At 38.8% G+C, this 20,868-nt stretch overlaps 1 protein-coding gene across 1 annotated transcript in view; it reads right to left on the reverse strand.

The window, feature by feature from the left end:
- Window positions 1-7,948: 7,948 nt before the first annotated feature.
- Window positions 7,949-20,868, reverse strand: part of LOC126253700 (WD repeat-containing protein 91) — a 231,609-nt gene continuing 218,689 nt past the window's right edge. The window contains exons 12-13 of the mRNA XM_049955227.1: window positions 16,147-16,314; window positions 7,949-8,986 (exon numbers count right to left, since the gene is read on the reverse strand). Of these exons, the coding sequence (XP_049811184.1) occupies window positions 8,810-8,986; window positions 16,147-16,314 (345 nt within the window). The 3' untranslated portion in view covers window positions 7,949-8,809. The remainder of the gene's footprint in view (window positions 8,987-16,146; window positions 16,315-20,868) is intronic.

Consider the following 20,868-nt stretch of genomic DNA (forward strand, 5'->3'; position numbering starts at 1 on the left):
ATGCACACTCCTAACCTTGCTTATTGTTGCAGGCTCAAAAACGTCCGGCGAAATCGGCGGAATCATCGAGTGAGAGGCATTGTGTTGCAGTCCTGGCGGGTGTACATTGCCCGCAACACGATGCATGTCGATCACAAAATCCAGCGTTAGGCACTGGGCCGAAGTCATTGTTTGAATGCTGTGTTGATGTAATACACATGAAAATAACCGACACAGACACAGTAAAACTGCAAAAACGGAAGACGTTACAACTTGGGGTCACCAGTGAGGGGAGAGTTCGGGTTGGTTATACCAAACAACACCCATTTAGCAGTAGCTCATGTATTCACCTAAACACATACAAGGCTCACAAAGAACTGACATGGTGGAACAGCCCAAAGACAATGCTCAGAGTCCAAAGACAATGCTCAGAGTCCAAAGACAATGCTCAGAGTCCAAAGATGAATGCATATCAATGCTGGTGTTGACGTCATCGGCGCCACAGATCCAACAGAAATTTGCCAGTTAGTGAAATTATCAGTGCACTTGTGCCTCATCTTACCATCCTTAGTTTCTGTTCATTTGTAGGAAACTTTTTGACAACAGCAAGGGAAAATTTTTTTGCTATGATAAAAATCTCTCTCTACAGCAATTTTTTGTTTTGTAGTGTCTCACTTTTCTGGGGAAATATGGTTACCTACTAGAAGTAGAGCTGTGCAGCAGGACTGAGAATTAAAATTAATATAACTGGAAGAAAAACAATACCAGTTTATGAGCACAGAAGCAGCTTTCACCACATATATTTCTGTGTGGTTGTTTACATTAAATCTAAATTAACAAAACAGTCATAATTACCACATAAAAAGGTTATATGAGCTTGTAGTACCAAATCATATAATCAAGCAGCCAGTATAATAGGCATAAAAACAACATTCAGCAATGGCAGGAAAACATAAATTTACACAACACATTAATATAAGTATATGACTGTCTATCATAAAACAGTAACTCCAGAGGCTCTAGTTCTCAAAACAAAAAATTAAAATAAAACAAACAAATGAAATAGTAGCATAACATGTAGCATTTGGCATGTTGTCACAACAGTTTACTCAATTATATTTGCCAAAACGAATTGAGACATTAGCATGCAGTACAAGACAATTGTTTGGGAAGCAAAGTAGGAAATATAGATAAATATTGTTAGCTGTTTGTAAAGACGTTAACTATCTTTATAAACTTGTGTTGGATGTTGTGAGAGAGAGAATGACTTTGGTTTGTAGAAGTGACAGGAAGGGTTGGCTGTGAGATAAAGCTGTTTCTTGGTCAAATTCGATAGCAGAGTCTTCTGGCAAGCAGCTGCTGGTGACTGCATGCACCCAGCAAAAGCCTAGAGGTCTGTTGGTTGATAAAAAGGACAGGCACCACTATAATTATTATGTTGTATTATTGTATGAGGAGAAGAAATGCACATTGTGATTTTTAATTGGTGTTTCTTGGTTGGCCTAGTCTGAGATGGATGTATTCTGGCGAGAGGTACTGCAATTGCTGAGTGATAATATGTTACTATAATGAACTCCCTTCTGTCCCAAAGGAAATATTGGAGAGCTACTGAGTCTATTTCATCCTGTCAGTTTGCTGATTTTTTTCCCATAGGAGAGAAGGGAAATTGTCATATGTAATATATGAAAAGGAAGAGTAATTTTTGTTTCTCTGTGGAAAGTGGCAGTAGCAAAATATTTTTTTTTTAAATCTTTTATTCTTGTGAGCTTAGATTTAGAATGCATAGGCTAGATAGTGAAACTTGAAACAGTGAAGATTTAGCATGCTGTAAGATTTCAGAAAATCCAATGCATCCTTAGTCACATTTTAATACAGATAGTGTGTTCTGTGACAAAATACTGTTTACATAATAAAATCTCATTTGACATTTTTCTAGTAAACATAATTGACTTTTGTGGTAGATTGAACAGAGTAGACATGATCTAATCCTGTGTTAGGTATTTCTATAATACCTAGTTTAATTGCTGCACGACTGTGAGAGGGTACAAGGTTTTCCTTTGTTTTATTAGTAAGATTTAAAGAAAAATGAAACCATTTGATTAACAGGCAAATCCCGTACTAGGATGATGCTTAAATGAACAAGCATACATAGCTGTGCATTATGATAAGTTGAGTAGAAAGATTGTTTCGAGGATTAGAACTATATTTATCATGTATCAAGGTTTATTACAGTACATTTTCTATTGTGGTTGTTCTATTTATTGGGGAAGTATTCATATGGTCTTCATGCGGAAACAAGAGCTGTAGCACTGCACCTGACATCACTGCGCTGCACTGCACTGTATGTAGCTTCAAGGAATAACATGATTTATTGCAGTAATTTCAACATATATTGAATATTTTAATAGCATTTTGTTTAGTTGGTTGAATGTCAGAGTCTGAACTGGATGTCAGCCAAACATAAAGACATATGCTAATGAGTAATCTCTTGATTGATGAATAGACAATGTGCAACCGTTATTAGGAAAGTAGGGTCCAAATCACCATGGCTAATTGAATGTCACATGAAAATTGAAACGTGCATGTACATTGACTCCCAGCATGCCTTGCTTGTCAAGCAGTGGTGCTGCACTGGTATTGTCACAGTGTGCATTTACAGTACCACTTCAAAATTTTTAAAACAACTGATCAGTCCACTGACTGTGAAATACAGTCAGTGACTTGGTTTTTGACAGCAAGGAACATTCCAGCAGTGGAAATTCACTGATAGATGAGTAACAACAAGTGCATAAGTGGGTGAGAGCTTTCAAGGACGGACAGGAAAATGTTCGTGATGAACTGTGATCAGGCTGACCGTCAGTGATCTCCGAAGATTTGGTCAAAGCTGTGGACAAAAGATTCAGGAACATTGGTGGTTCACAGTGTCAACTTTAGCATTGGAATTTCCGAATGTGGGTCAAAAAGCTTTGCAGAAAATTGTCTCTGAGAAGTTGCAGTTTCACAAATTCTGTGCATGTTGGGTTCCCAGGCTGCTTACTGCGACACACAAAATGCAAATACTTGCTAGTGCGCTTGATGTTTTGGACTGATAGCATAAGGAAGGTGATTGTTTTTTAGAGAACATTGTCACTCAGGGATGAGACTTGGGTTTCTCACATGACCCGAGAGTCTAAATGTCAGTCAGAGGAATGGTGTCACATGCCATCACCTGTCAAAGTCAAGGCCAAGCAGACAACCTCAACATGTAAGGTTATGCCATTGGCCTCCTGATGTCTGGAGGTTTGTTGTTGCATGAGAATGCCAACCTCATTCTGTCTTTCACACCCAAAATATGATCAGATATTTTGGATGGAAACAGATGTCCACCCACAGTACAGTCTGTCCTTTGCATCAAGTTATTTTCACATTTTCCACTATCTAAAGGAGTTTCGCAGTGGCAACAGATGATAAAATGAAAGAAGCAGTTAAAGACTGGTTATCTTTCCAGGCAGCAGACATCTGTGACTTACAGGTGCAAAAGCTTGTAGAAGGTAATCACAAATGTTTAAACAAATGTGGAAACTACATATAAAATAGACAAACATGTAAGGAATCAAATAAAACAGTTTTTTTTTGGGAAAAAAAAGCCTTGTAGTGATTATGTTTTATGAGAAATTGGACCTTACTTTCTGAATATCTCTTGTGTAATAAATTCTGATTGTAACTGCAAATCATTGGAGTACCAGTTTAGTAGAAGCTGGTGTTGAATAAAGATTTATGATGATTTCATCTAGTCAGGAGTTCAATAACTACTAGAGAGAAAGTGTGTCGTTTATTAGTAATACACGTATCGACCAAACTCTTGCAACTGAGATGATGACCAACAGAACTGTAATAACTAAAAGGAGTGCTAGGGCAGTAGATTTGTGCACTGGGAAAGTTCATTAATCAAAAGTCAAACAAAAAGTTCCATTGACATTGTGTGTCAATCAAGTCCACACTTTTTAATAAGCAGGACAGAATTAAGGCTTTTTTTATTTGTACAGGATAGCACTTACTTAGGTTCTGGAAGTTATGCAATATATAAAATTTGCAACAGTGTCCTTTTAAAAGAAATAACTTCTATCATGTTTCAAAATAAACTGTTTTCTGTTTAACATTCAAAATGACATAGATATGTTTAAGTTAGATATAGTGGGCACCAGTGAAGTGTGGTGGCAAGGAGGACAGGAATTCTGGTCATGCAAGTATGTAGTGGTCAATATAAAGTCAAATAAGGGAAATACAGATTGGAATATCAACAGTATTATGAACTCTCACTACAAACATGACAAGTTGAGTTGCAAACAGGCACAACGAAAACACACACAACTATGGACTCTGGCTCCAGCTGCCAGAGACAGTGGCCACGTGTGTGTGAGTTGCGTTTGCATGCATGTGGTGTGTGTGTGTGTGTGTGTGTGTGTGTGTGTGTGTGTGTGTGTGTTTATTTTTGACAAAGGCCTTGTTCGCCAAAAGCTAACTTTCCGACAGTCTTTTTGTTGTGCCTTTCTGCGGCTCAGCATCTGCGCTATATGATGAATAGTAACTACACTTTTCATTATATTTTTACATTATATTGTTCATTATATTGTTATATTCCATCCTGGATTTTCCATTCTTTGGTTATTATAATAAGTTTTCTATTTTTTTTTACATGTGAAAATATTATAAATATCTTTTATATAATGAAATCATGATGAACTGTAAAGAGATCACATAAATTCTCATCTTTTTTCTAACATGGAGTAAAAATATCTTAATAATGTCATACAATGTAAACTCCAGGTTGTAAAATCAACAATATTATGAAAAAGATATATTGGTACTCACCATAATGATGACACATTGACTTGCAGACAGGCACAATGAAGAGATTGTTACACCTTTAGCTTTTGTTTTAAAGGCTTCTTTAGGAAAGAAAACACACACACATTCACACAAGCAAGCATGCCTCACACACACCTTACCATCATCTCTGGCAGCCATTCTGAATGTCAAGGCATTCTGGTCTGAGCTACCAGAGATGGGTCATGTGTGCATGAGATGTATTTGCTTGTGTTACTCTGTGTTTTCTTTTCTGAATAAAGTTTTGGCCAAAAGCCAAATGGGTTACAGTCTTTTTGTCATGCCCCTCTGCAACTCAACATGTCATCTTTCGGTGTGTAGCAATATATCCTTCTCCTTAACACTGTTAATAATATTATAACTCCTAAAGTACAACTGTCATCAATCTGAAGATTGGTATGAACACCATAGTGCTTCACTAGGTCCTGTTGGAGGTTGCCACTGCCTGCCTCCAAACATCAAGCTGGCTTACCCAGCCAATTACAGGGGAACCTACAGCTTAACGTAGACTCTGACCCGTGGTACAACTTCGCATTTTTACACATGACACAATACCACACAAGGTAATTTCAGTTAAAGTTCTGTACTCGCTTGTAACACAGCTGAGCTGCTTCCACCAATAACCGTGCTTACATCATACATAAACAAACTCTGACTCAAATCATGCTATGGAAACCATGGAGGTTTAAAAGTGCTTAGGAATTAAACAGGTTAGTGCAATTAAAAGTAGCCTGGTTCCCCTTTGAATGTGAATCCAATATTAAGACTTCTGAAATAGAGCACAAAGCTACAACATTGGACAGTTCTATGCAATAACTGATTGTTAGCATTCTCCTGTGAGAATTTCAGTTTATTTCATCAATGAAGTTAGACATTTCTCTTTGTGGTCTGCAAAATGACTTTCTCGATAGAAGAAAGAATTGAAATTGTGAAAGCGTACGTGAAAACAGGTTCGATTAAGGAAACTTGCAAAAGTTTTGGGAGCAAGTATCTGAATAGAGGACTAGCAGCAAAGAGAGCAATACAGAGTCTGTATCAAAATTGGCACACCCATGGGTCAGTGCAAAGTGTAAAATGACAAAGAATTCTCCAGTCTGTACACCGGAAGTTACTGAAGATATTCGCTGAAGAATTATTCAGAGCCCAAAGAAGTGTACACATAAATCAGCCCAACAGGCAAATGTCAGTAGGGGGAGTTGCCAGTGGATATTGAAAATTCTTAATTTGAAGCCTTGTCATATGACAACTGTTCAGCAGATATGAGGGGATTCCAGTCAGAAATTTGTAGATTACTGCACTTGCCTTTTGCATAACACCAACGATGGTTTTTTAGACCCTTTACATTACACCGTGAGTGATGAATCCTGGTTTCATCTTCCTGGGCATGTGAATTCACATAACAAAAGGTAATGAGCAATGAAAAACCGTAATGTTTGTGTCAGGAAATACTCCATGGTGAAAAAATAGGCTTTTGGTGCACAATAACAGGAATGTGCATCATTGGACCAATATTTTTTGACACTACCCTCAAGACGGAAGCCTGTATGGAAATTTTTTATACATTTTGTGCTCAACTCACGGAATATGAAAGACAATACTGCTTCTTCGAGGGCAACATACCACCCATCTAACATATCTCTAGGACGAGTCCACGATGTCTTCACTGAGGAACAAACTGTTAGCGAACATTTATGGCCACCACATTCACCAGATCTAGCAGTATGTGATTTTTTTCCTGTGGGGACACTTAAAGAGCAACACACAGCATATCCGAATATGCTGTGTGTATCTGAATATCCTTAGATATGCACAGCTGTGTACTGATGTTGCAGGGTGTCACTTTCAGTACCTTTTATAACCATATTTTTCACTGTGAATAAATTTTAAGTGAAATTCAGCTTTTCATTTCTGTAATTTCACTGCATTTCCTTTATACTTCAGTGAGCTACGTTTATCTGTGCCAATCTGTATATCAATATTAAATAAACAAAGTATAGCAGAATTGCTGCATATGCACCATGCTAACATTTTTAAAAATGCACCCCCTAGATGTTTAAGGTGCTTTACAGCTCTTGCAACTTATGATAAATAATGATGAAAAATGTTGAGGCATAGGAAAACTAATGTGAGATTCATCATTTACATCAGCCTCGTTTTACTCTTCATGTTGCACAGTTTTTCACTTCTTGATCCTTACCAGCCATGAAGCAGTTACGCAACTGGAATCCTCCACGAGATGCTCACTGTCCGTCACAACCACGTATTACATCACACAGGCAAAATCAGTGACAGATGTTGCTGGTCTCTCTCTCTCTCTCTCTCTCTCTCTCTCTCTCTCTCTCTCTCTCTCTCATCCTCTATTCAATTTCATGTTTATCGTGATCATAGCGTGTCATGTAATGGAATACCGATTAGCTGGTAGAAACCTCCTGGTGACTCTAAGAATATTTTATGCAGCAGTTTTCACAGATAGGTGATTTGCAGCAATGTGACTCCACTCTCCACTGCCAGATAAGGATACCTGTTTTCACCTTTTGCATTTTATTTTCTTGTGATGAAAAGGCCTCATGAGGATATGAGATAGTTCTGTTGATACATGTTACACATCTTCAGTCTTCTCATTTAGCAAAAATTTAAACAGAAACGACTGCACTGGCTTGTCTTATATCAAGGAATTTTGAAAAAACTGAATGCAAAATTTTACCTTCCCATATATGACTTTTATTTAGATACTAACTTCTCAGGAAACACGTTTCAGTTACCTCTCATGTAACTACAACATTCAACAGCAAATCTTAACTTCAAACATTTTGAATATTTAAACTGATGCATATAGGCAGCTATGCTACTTTTAATAGTCCAGTCAGGCTACAGCATTGAGGAATGTAGTTCTGTCTGTCCATATGCTGTCTGTCCATATGCTGGAGACGAAGACAAATTTTAATGCTTATGACAATATTCAACATCTTACTTATGTGGATATTCACTGTTCATGTTTTCCTATATACCATGCACGATTTATTTTACTATTTATTTTACTCATCATATTACATATAAAAGCTGACTTAAGCAGAAATATTAGGTACCTACTACCTTACTCTCTTGCAGAAATGGTTTCATTGTAGATCAACACACTGTTGTAGACATTATGCATTTATTTAAAATAATACGGAAATAATGAGCAACCTTAGAAATTCAATAATGGGTACGTTTGTATGTTGTGATGCTCACAACTTGGTACCTTTTGATGTCATATGTTTGACTGTTAGGAATACAGATATAGGTCACAGGACTGTATAAATTTGGGTTATCTACATAGAAAATCATTTCACATAAGCCTCAATAAATACCATTTTATTTCATGTAGTCATTGACTTTTATCTTCTGCAGCATTACTTTATAAATATAACCACTAATACACATTTAAAAAGTAAATGAATACATTTCATTCACCTGGAGAGCAGAAAACTTTCCCATTTGTCACTGGCTTGCACTATGTACCGAAGTAAAGAACAGACTTACATAACCAAATTACATTATATCTGACTTAATGGTTGAGTTAATGCTGTAGTAAATACAGGAAACACAATATCCAATGGAGCAAAGCTTCATGCATTGTGCCTTCTATGATTTCTAACCATGTTATTGTGAGACAGAATGCATTCCTGATATGTTACTTTTGATACCCTTGGTACTCGCATACTGCAATAAAGTGGCCCAAGTTATCAGTTCTACATTGTTAAATTATCATACCAAACAATTTCTGAATATTGAATTCATACACATATGTACATAAGAAAGTACCATAATTATTTTCATAATCATGGTGTAAACTTCTGCCTCAAATAATACAAACATGACATTAATTAATAATTTTATTGCCAAACTTGCTGCATTATTAAGTAAGTATGTTGCCACGGAAGCACCAAACATGTAGCTAATCACATTCATATCACTGGAGCTCTTATGGTGTGAGAAGCATTGACATAAATATGGTTCCATCATTCAAACCTGTGACTACTGTCGCCAGTTGATCAGCAATAGTCCAATCTATAGAAAGACCAGACACACCATAACTTTTAGGGCCAGGAGACTTGTAGCGTTTCAGTTCTTGCACAGGTGACAAAGTACATCCTGATGGCTGAAATAATATGAATACAATGAAAGAAGATTTGCCATCATGTGAAGCTTAGAAACATATAGGAAACAAATATTTAGAATATGCTTTAGTTATAACAGTACTGTGATCAGTGGAATAAATGCTAAGTTTCATAACAGAAGATGCAGTACAAACATAATCTTTATTTTAATTGATGTGCATATTTCAATTTTTACTCTTGTATTTCTCAAAGAATGCTAAGGAAGCCTTATAGTTCCTGTATACAACTTTTGTTCTTCATGTAAATATTTCTTCATCTCTACACAAAAGTGTGAATTGCGAGTCATCTTGTTCAACAAGTCTGAACAGTACTTACACAGGCCTTTAAAAGTTTCTCTGACACATTGCACAGTATACCAGATCTAATCTAGTCTGTGACTGACATGTATTCTCAAAAACTTTTAACAGTAAAAATTTATCTGGATGGAGAGCATATAAAACAGGTCATTAATTTCAAGTACCTATGTAACAAAATGAAAGAATATAAAACTGTTCAGACTTTCACTGTACTTACTGATCTATTCCCTATTGGCTTTTGTCTAGGGATCTTCAACCAACATTTGTTTAATGATTTTCTTGACTTATGCCAGCATGAGTAGCTGACATTCTCAAAGATTCACGGTCTACTGCTGCTGGTAGACAGGAGTCTAGTCCTTTGCTGAAGTATGTATACCCCTCACAGATGTTAGCGTGAACAGTATGTATAACTTCCAGGCAAGGACTAGACTCTAGTCCACCACCAGCAATAAACAGTGAATCTTTGAGAATGCCATCCACTTGTGCCGGCAAAATATCAACAAAACATTAAACAAATGTCTGCTGAAGATACCAAAACAAAAGCCATCAGATAATAAATCAGGATATATGAGTTTGTTAGATCATCCCAGAAGATTAAACGCAGAACTCCATGCACTAAAATAGCTTCAGTAATAAGGAGAAACCACCTACATTGAACAATATTAGTTAAGGCACTAGGAAACAATATATGAAACATTTTGTTTGGAGCATTGTTTTCTGTGGCCCAGAGATAGACAGTAAGGGAGCTGTAGGTCTTTGGGTCATGGTATTAGGAGTGCTAAAGATCTGATGGACAGACAGAATGGCCACTGAAGAAACCTTCAGCAACATAGGAGAAAAAAAGAGTGTTTCAGAGGACTATCAAGGAACGAAGGGACCAGTAGATGAGAAACCTGTACAATTTTTTTCGAAAAGAAAACATTATTCCATGATTAGTATTCTATAAACAAAATTCTTGAGAGTGACTTACAGTTTCAGCATTTACTCCTTTTTCAAATACTTGGAGAGCATATCAAGAATCAAGTACAAAAAAGCCATGTCGTCGTCAACTCTATTTGATACGTAATCTTGTTTGTGCTTGATCCCTGGTATATATTCCAAGTTTTTGAAAATCATGTTGTTGTTGTTGTTGTTGTTGTTGTTGTTGTTGTGGTCTTCAGTCCTGAGACTGGTTTGATGCAGCTCTCCATGCTACTCTATCCTGTGCAAACTTCTTCATCTCCCCGTACCTAATGCAACCTACATCCTTCTGAATCTGCTTAGTGTATTCATCTCTTGGTCTCCCTCTACGATTTTTACCCTCCACGCTGCCCTCCAATACTAAACTGGTGATCCCTTGATGCCTCAGAACATGTCCTACCAACCGATCCCTTCTTCTAGTCAAGTTGTGCCACAAACTTCTCTTCTCCCCAATCCTATTCAATACTTCCTCATTAGTTATGTGATCTACCCATCTAATCTTCAGCATTCTTCTGTAGCACCACATTTCGAATGCTTCTATTCTCTTCTTGTCCAAAATATTTATCGTCCATGTTTCACTTCCATACATGCCTACACTCCATATAAATACCTTCAGAAACGACTTCCTGACACTTAAATCTACACTCGATGTTAACAAATTTTTCTTCTTCAGAAACGCTTTCCTTGCCATTGCCAGTCTACATTTTATATCCTCTCTACTTCGACCATCATCAGTTATTTTGCTCCCCAAATAGCAAAACTCCTTTACTACTTTAAGTGTCATTTTCTAATCTAATTCCCTCAGCATCACCCGACTTAATTCGACTACATTCCATTGTCCTAGTTTTGCTTTTGTTGATGTTCATCTTATACCCTCCTTTCAAGACACTGTCCATTCCGTTCAACTGCTCTTCCAAGTCCTTTGCTGTCTCTGACAGAATTACAATGTCATCGGCAAACCTCAAAGTTTTTATTTCTTCTACATGGATTTTAATTCCTACTCTGAACTTTTCTTTTGTTTCCTTTACTGCTTGCTCAATATACAGATTGAATAACATCGGGGATAGGCTACAACACTGTCTCACTCCCTTCCCAACCGCTGCTTCCCTTTCAAGCCCCTCGACTCTTATAACTGCCATCTGGTTTCTGCACAAATTGTAAATAGCCTTTCGCTCCCTGTATTTTACCCCTGCCACCTTCAGAATACGAAAGAGAGTATTCCAATCAACATTGTCAAAAGCTTTCTCTAAGTCTACAAATGCTAGAAATGTAGGTTTGCCTTTCCTTAATCTTTCTTCTAAGATAAGTCGTAGAGTCAGTATTGCCTCACGTGTACCAACATTTCTACGGAATCCACACTGATCTTCCCCGAGGTCGGCTTCTATCAGTTTTTCCATTCGTCTGTACAGAATTAGTGTTAGTATTTTGCAGCTGTGACTTATTAAACTGATAGTTTGGTAATTTTCACATCTGTCAACACCTGCTTTCTTTGGGATTGGAATTATTATATTCTTCTTGAAGTCTGAGGGTATTTCGCATGTTTCATACATCTTGCTCACCAGATGGTAGAGTTTTGTCAGGACTGGCTCTCCTAAGGCTGTCAGTAGTTCTAATGGAATGTTGTCTACTCTGGGGGCCTTGTTTCGACTCAGGTCTTTCAGTGCTCTGTCAAACTCTTCACGCAGTATCATATCTCCCATTGCATCTTCATCTACATCCTCTTCCATTTCCATAATATTGTCCTCAAGTACATCGCCCTTGAATAGAACCTCTATATACTCCTTCCACCTTTCTGCTTTCCCTTCTTTGCTTAGAACTGGGTTTCCATCTGAGCTCTTGATATTCATACAAGTGGCTCTCTTTTCTCCAAAGGTCTCTTTAATTTTCCTGTAGGCAGTATCTATCTTACCACTACTGATATATGCCTCTACCTCCTTACATTTGTCCTCTAGCCATCCCTGCTTAGCCATTTTGCACTTCCTGTCGATCTCATTTTTGAGACGTTTGTATTCCCTTTTGCCTGCTTCATTTACTGCATTTTTATATTTCCTCCTTTCATCAATTAAATTCAATATTTCTTCTGTTACCCAAGGATTTCTACTAGCCCTCGTCTTTTTACCTACTTGATCGTCTGCTGCCTTCACTACTTCATCCCTCAAAGCTTCCCATTCTTCTTCTACTGTATTTATTTCCCCCATTCTTGTCAATTGTTCCCTTATGCTCTCCCTGAAACTCTCTACAACCTCTCGTTCTTTCAGTTTATCCAGGTCCCATCTCCTTAAATTCCCACCTTTTTGCAGTTTCTTCAGTTTTAATCTACAGTTCATAAGCAATAGATTGTGGTCAGAGTCCACATCTGCCCCTGGAAATGTCTTACAATTTAAAACCTGGTTCCTAAATCTCTGACTTACCATTATATAATCTATCTGATACCTTTTAGTATCTCCAGGATTATTCCAGGTATACAACCTTCTTTTATGATTCTTGAACCAAGTGTTAGCTATGATTAAGTTATGCTCTGTGCAAAATTCTACCAGACGGCTTCCTCTTTCATTTCTCTCCCCCAATCCATATTCACCCACTATGTTTCCTTCTCTCCCTTTTCCTACTCTCGAATTCCAGTCACCCATGACTATTAAATTTTCGTCTCCCTTCACTACCTGAATAACTTCTTTTATCTCATCAAACATTTCATCAATTTCTTCATCATCTGCAGAGCTAGTTGGCATATAAACTTGTACTACTGTAGTAGGCATGGGCTTCATGGCTATCTTGGCCACAATAATGTGTTCACTATGCTGTTGATAGTAGCTTACCCGCACTCCTATTTTTTTTATTCATTATTAAACCTACTCCTGCATTACCCCTATTTGATTTTGTATTTATAACCCTGTATTCACCTGACCAAAAGTCTTCTTCCTCCTGCCACTGAACTTCACTAATTCCCACTATATCTAACTTAAACCTATCCATTTCCCTTTTTAAATTTTGTAACCTACCTGCCCGATTAAGCGATCTTACATTCCATGCTCCGATCCGTAGATCGCCAGTTTTCTTTCTCCTGATAATGGCATCCTCTTGAGTAGTCCCCGCCCGGAGATCCGAATGGGGGACTATTTTACCTCCAAATATTTTACCCAAGAGGATGTCATCATCATTTAACCATACAGTAAAGCTGCATGTCCTCGGGAAAAATTACGGTTGTAGTTTCCCCTTGCTTTCAGCCGTTTGCGGTACCAGCACAGTAAGGCCGTTTTGGTTAGTGTTACAAGGCCAGATCAGTCAATCATCTAGACTGTTGCCCCTGCAACTACTGAAAAGGCTGTGCCCCTCTTCAGGAACCACACGTTTGTCTGGCCTCTCAACAGATACCCCTCCGTTGTGGTTGCACCTACGGTACGGCTATCTGTATCGCTGAGGCACGCAAGCCTCCCCACCAACGGCAAGGTCCATGGTTCATGGGGAGGGGGGGGGGGGTATAATGACTTGAAACTTATAGCAGCTGAGGACCGTAGCTGCAAAGTTATCAGCATAAACATTATGCTTTTGTAGTAAAAGTTATAAAACGAAAAATGCTAGTAAAGAGTACACAGGAGGTCCAGTGTTTCAGTAGATACAGCAGGGAAATGAAAATCTAAAATCAACAGCTTTGTAATCTGAAGGGACTTGTGGAAGATAGACAGAATTGAAAAGATGTTACCAGGGTAGTTATTGCAGCATAACATATCTGAATCAGTAAATGAGGATTGTTGCCCCAAAAGGCAGTGAGAGTTAGTATGTTCTGTATGCTCGTAATGCTTACACATTACATATATGTGATTACTGATAAATAGTGTGGAAAATGTTTCTCTATGCTATGTCACTATTCCGGTACCACACTGCATGCTCCCCATTCCCCACGGTGATGACCCCAAATTTCCGTGTTGTGCCACGATTTTGCTGTAAGTTGAAAATCTGCTGTGCCAGTTATGCCATAAAGAATGCTGCTATTACAAATGGTACAACCTCACAGTTTCTTCGGAGATGTTGGCAACATCTCTCAACAAGGGCTCATGAATTCCATGAACACCCCTTGTGCAAAATTGCTACATATTCACCAAGGCTTGGATAACACTACAGTGCTGAACGACAAAGTGACAATACCTTCAATGTTCGTCACATCTTTGGACCAACCTCGCATCACTGCCGATACCAAGTAGGAAACTGTGCGACAATGTGTGTCGAATGTACCGAGACACTTCACAATAAACATTCCAGATTTGAAATCAAGTGAATCTATTCCTGGTATCTGAGACAAAAGTGCAGCAGAGAGTCACAATAAACAATGTAACAAAAGTTAATCTAAGTGCCTTTGACTTCTGCTCAGAAAAAATGTCAAGCGTTCCAGTGCTAGTGTTTTTGGGAGCGTTCTGACATTTGCATTAATGAGCCAAACCATACGGACACCTCTGACAGTGCCATTACAGTTGAACAACAATGGACCGCATGATACCATCCCCTGTTAAAAAATGACAAAGCTTATTGGTAACATGATTGGTAACAGAGGATTCCAGGTCATCATGGGAAACAAAGTCAGTACCTAGAAATTCCTTCAAAATGGCTTACCTCAAGGCTCAGTATTAGCCCCACTGCTTTACAGCCCATACATTGCTGACTTGCCAGAAACAGCTTGTAGGAAATTTAGCTATGCTGATGACTGGGCCATTGCAACAACGCACACCGATTTTGATTCAGTGGAAGAAACCCTGACATCTGATCTGTCAGCCCTGGCAGCATACTTCTGTAAATGGAGGCTTAGGCCTAATGCGATGAAGACAGAAGTCCATCTCAATAACAGAGAAGCTGACACTGCTCTGGAAGTAAACTTTTAATGACACATATCTCAACCACAACAAGGAGCCAAGGTACCTAGGGGTCACGTTAGACAGAACCTTGTCACTTAAATCACACTTTACAAAAGCAGCTGCCAAGGTGAGAACAAGAAACAACCTCATCCATAAACTCTGTGGATCCACCTGGGGATCAACACAACAAATCTGAGGATGACTGCAATGAGCCTGGTATACTCTGCGCCACAGTACTGTGCACCAGTATGGCTGAACAGTAGCCATGTGAACAAAATCGATGTTGAACTTAACAACAACATGCGCATTATTTCAGGAACTGTTAGGTCCACACCTACCGTATGGCTACCTGTACTGAATCATATACCACCCCCAAAAATATGACGAGAAGCAGCCTTGGTCAGGGAATACAATAAGATTGAAGCAAACCCTGAACTACCGGTACACATCGATATACTCAATCTGAGTATCAAGAGGCTTTGTTCAAGACATCCTCCTCTTGCTTTCAACAGCCTCACTGGGGCTAACATCAACTGTTGGAGAAGAGAATGGCTCCAAAATGCTCCAACAACTTGCCACCTAATGCCTTGTATTACTGAGGCAGTCCCTGGGTTTGATCAGCCCCGTAAGATCTGGTCAACTCTAGATCTGGTCAACTCTGAACCGACTAAGATCTGGGCGTGGAAGATGTGCTGACTCACTCTTCAAATGGGGACTGCTGTCTTTGCCACCATGTGACTGCAGCGAGCCTAAGCAGACCATCCAACACATCAGACATGAATGCAGTGCCACAGTGTTAAGTGGGGACTTTGAAGAATTCCTCATGGCATCCTAAAACTCCATTAAATATATACAAGGACTAGATGTTTGTCTGTGGATATATGTAATGTCGTGTAATGTAGAATAACATGATCCAATACTGAAATTTACTTCAATTCCATACACTAAATAAATAAATAGATAATAGATTAATTTCCAAAAAAGGCAAAAAGAATTTCCAAATGGAAAATAACTTACTTGACATATGACACAATAACTTACTTGACATATAACACCACCTGCATTTCCACACAGTAAGACATAGGTGCCAGAAGGATCCCATGTGAACAACTGCCCATGTGGTTTTGTCATAGCATCCATATTGAATAATTCTGGTAATGTAGCTTCCCAAAGAACCTGACCCCTTTGATTAAGACTCCGCTGTGAAAGCTGAAAGCGATATGTAATCTTTAATAACTGAAGTAAAATTACATTACACAAAATGTATACTACTTGCAACATTTTGCCATTCATCCTACTCTCCACAGTTAACCCAACGTTCACATCAAACTGTGATTAATGATTATGTCTTCAAAGCTGTTTCTGGTGGTCCTGCAGAAGAAGCCTTTTCTTTCAATGATCATCATTTCCAACCAGTTTCCTATAGCCTCCCTTCCAACATCCAAGACATTATAATTTCTTCCATTGTCTCCCCATAGTCATTTTTTAACTGCTGATTGGCACCCGACTCCTTACTTCATACTGTACACCAATACCACCTATGCACTTGGCCTTGCAGCCATAGTACACTATCTTTCCCAGCATTCTCCTGAAACCAAATCCACCATCACATTCCTAATGTTTTTGGCCCTTACTTATTTTTTCAAAGAAGGACAAACTTACAAACAAATCCACAAACTGCAAGTGCTTGGAACCTTTCTATGACAACCTGTTTATTTTATGCACTACCTAGACAAAGCATTTCTATATAATTAAAAACTTAAAGCATCTTACCTGTTTTACATTAATTAATACCATCCTCATTATGTGCTCTTTCCTCTGTAACTTCAACATTGCTTCCAAATTAGCTTCACTTGGGCTTTCTCACTTTAATGAGCTACCTTCCTTGATGTTGATCTCCCACACCCTTATGGCTTCCTATAAAAACTATGTCAACTGACAGTACCATCAGTTTGACCAATATCAGGTCTTCCAGATCAAAAAGTCCCTTGCTTAAAGCCTTGGCTTCTATTCAATGCATTTGGCACTGTGTGTCAAGACCATCATATCAACAAATCCACTGTCACTGATGTATACTCTTCCTATTACCTAAGCCTTGAAAAACTCAATTACATTCTTCCCCTATGCTCCCACTACCTCTAGCCATGCACTGAGTTGAGGGACATTCTACTCCAAATGCTACCCTTATTAACCAAAGAGAGATTTCATCACCTTTCTAACCTATGCAATATCACAGTCCATTTCTATGTGTACAATTGTATACCCCATGGGGCAGTCCCATGCTGATGACCCATATGCAAAAATCTTAGAAATAAATATGTAAAAACGAAAACCAGTCACTATTTTTGAATAACATATTTATTAAAAACAGTCCACACTGCAATTTTTGTAACTATTTACCAATTTTGATCTAAAATTATCATCATACTGGGTTTAATCAAACAATGGAAAGTTCAGTTTGGAATATCATCAATATTTTGAAAACAATAGATTGCTGCTCACCATAAGGATGACACACTGAGTTGCAGCAGGCACAACAAGCCAGAGCTTCTGGAGATAGTGGTAATGTGTGTGTGTGTGTGTGTGTGTGTGTGTGTGTGTGTGTGTGTGTGTGTGTGTGAGGTATGCTTGCTTGTGTGAACGCAAGTGTGTTTTCCTTTATGGAGAAGGCTTTGGCTGAAAGTTCATTGTGTAACAGTCTTTTCATTGTGCCCATCTGCATCTGCATCTCAATGTGACATATGAGAGCTTAGAGGTGGAAGGTAGGGTAATAAGCAAGACAGAGATTACTGACAAATCATCAAAGAGTTAATAAGAGTGGAAAGCAAAGTGCATTGTATGTGGTAAAGGTGGTAGGAGGGGGGTGGGTGGTGGAATAGAAAGATAAGAAAATTAAAAGATAAAGAAAACTAGGGCATGAGGAAAGAATAGTTACTAAGAAAGGAATGCTGAGAGCAAAGATATTGACATACGTTAAGACCAGATGGGTGGTGAGAACCAAAGACATGTTTTAATGCCAGCTCCCATCTGTGGTGTTCTGAGGAGTTAGTGCCTGGGGGAAGAATCCAAATGGACCGAGGTCATGACTGTCATGTTGTAGAGCATGCTCTGCATTACCAGTGTAGAGCTTCTGTCTATGTTCATTCATAGTAACTGATAACTTTGTGGTAGTCATGCTGAGTAAAATGCTGAACAGTGTTTACATAACAGCTGGTACAGGGTAAGTGTCATTTCACAGGTGGCTTTCCCTTTGATAGTGTATGTTTGACAGTTATAGAGCTGGTGTAGGTGGTTGTAGGAAGGTGCATAGGGCAAGTCTTACAGTGGGGACAGTCACAGGGGTAGGAGCCATAGGGTAGGGAAATGGGTGCACAAGGAGCATATGGGAGGGAGTGGGAGAAGCATGAAAAGCTGTTCTAGGTGCGGTGGGCAAAATATCGGGCAGAATGGACCTCACTGCAGGGCATGGTTTTAAGGTTTTGTCAAAGTAGCTGATCAATACATTTTTTACAAAAATTTTATTTGACACACCATGCAATCATACTTCCTCTTTGGAAGCCAAGAAATACTGTATCTACCTGATTGCCTCAATTCACGGCTGTCGAGATGTCGTGTCAAAAAAGTTTGAGTCAGGTTTCACACAAGCAATGTTTTCAGGGGTCATCCTGTTTGATATATCACACTATAGTTTAGCTCAGAATACGTTATAAAATTCTGCAACAGGTTTCTAACATTGACCTGGAATGGAGATCTCGGACGCTCGTTTTCTCTGTCATTTCTGCTACTCTTCTTGTAGACAGGTGTGATCTGTGCTTCCTTCTAAGTAATGGGTACAGTGTTTTGTACAACGGATCAGTGGTACGTATTGCTTCATCATCATTGACACGCAAGTCGCCGAAGTGACGTCAATTGAAAAGACTTGCGATACGGCGGCCGAACCCCGAAGGGGATATCCCGGCGAATAAATGTCATACAATCATTTCATTTCATTACAAGAAAGTGTAACTCACTTACTGGTTCTGTACAGAATCAGATAGTGATTCCAATGGGCCCTTAGGGCATTTCGCCAGGCTGGATTCCAGGGGTTCCATTGCCCACCTTCTTTCTGTGTAACAGTGTAAGAGGGGAGGGGGGGCATGGCATGTACTGTTGTTTGTAATGGGTGTCTAGACTAGAGATCAAACGGATCACATGGAGATGTTTGTGCACTGTTTGGGCTAACACAACATCTCACTTGCTTCTGAAAAGGAAGTGAAACGGTTTTGTTGCATTCTCCTCACAGTACCTACAAACTGTAATTTCTATGAGGGTTGGAACTTAAATAGTGGCAACTATTTTTTCACAACCGATACAAAAGAGTTACATGTTTGCACCTGTTGCTGTCCTTCAAAGTAGTCACCAGCATTGTGTAGAACCCACTGCCAGTGATGTGGAAGGCGTAGTATGCTGTTAGCAGAGCCAGTTCTGTTGATGGTGCGAATGGAGTGGTTTACTGCCTGTCGAATCTCTGGAACAGTTCTGAAGCGAATGCCACAAAGTGGCTTCTTCAGCTTTGGAAGCAAATCAAAGTCACAAGGACTTAAGTTGTATTACTGTTTGTTTTTGGAGCATCACCTGCGACCAGCTTTGCAAAAGAAGCGGCAACACTTTCTGCGCAACCCACCCATCATTTTGCATGACAATGTGCGGGTGCATGGTGTCTCTGGTGGTGTGCACTAATTTAGTAGGGAATTTTCCATGCTCATAACCATTTTTGTCATAAGGTGACAGTGCACGCACTCTCTGCGTAAGCATTAGACTGAACAGTGTGCACAAGTTCTACTGTATAACAATAATGAAAATTCCTGGATGAGGCAATACATAAAATAAAGGAAAGGCAACCATGAACATCACTTCGATATAGGTGAATGGTTACCTTTTCCTTATTTTACAAGCTGTATTGTTACAGTCATGGTTGGAGGTGAAACACACACCCACGATCTACACTGTAAATGCAAGTTTACATTTATCTCCGTATCACATGTGGCTGAATGTACTAATTCTCTGTGGTCGAAAGATAATGAGAAAGATCAAACAATGGAAAGTCCAGAATGGTATAACAAATAAAATTAGTCTTGCCACAGCAGCCAGAGAGAGTGGTCATGTGAGTGTGAGTAGTACTTGAGTGAATGTGTGTTTGTTTCCTACTTCAGAAGGAGGTCTTGTGGCTGAATGCTTAAATGTACAGCAGTCTTTTTGTTTTGTTTGGCTCTGACTTAACATCATTTCTATATGGTGAGTAATATTGTTAAGTATTGAGAAAGAAGTTTAAAATTAAAAAGCGCAAACTATGTAAGACAAGATAATGGTGCAACATGTTTTTGAGCTGCTTATATGATCCATATAAGGATGAAAGAACTGTATGTAAAGACAAATGACATAGGTTGTCTTACAGGAGACTGACACAGAATTGTGGGCAGATCTGATTTGTTAGCAAGGCTGCAACTACCCCACAAAGACCTAGTTTCAAAATTCCAGGAACTCATTTTGACAAGAAATTTTAAAATAAGATATGATTAATTACAGCTCCTACAGAGGTAATCAAACAGGCCACTTTTCTGTGCACCATTCTTGATTTTGACACTAAAGAAAATTAACAATCACACTTCCTGTTAATCATATTCCAGAGATTTGCAGAACATGTATGTTGTTTTTGTTGTTATTGTTGTCTTCAGTCCAGAGAGTGGTTTGATGCAGCTCTCCATGCTACTCTATCCTGTGCAA

Source organism: Schistocerca nitens, chromosome 4 (assembly GCF_023898315.1).
Source record: "Schistocerca nitens isolate TAMUIC-IGC-003100 chromosome 4, iqSchNite1.1, whole genome shotgun sequence".
NCBI lineage: Eukaryota > Metazoa > Arthropoda > Insecta > Orthoptera > Acrididae > Schistocerca > Schistocerca nitens.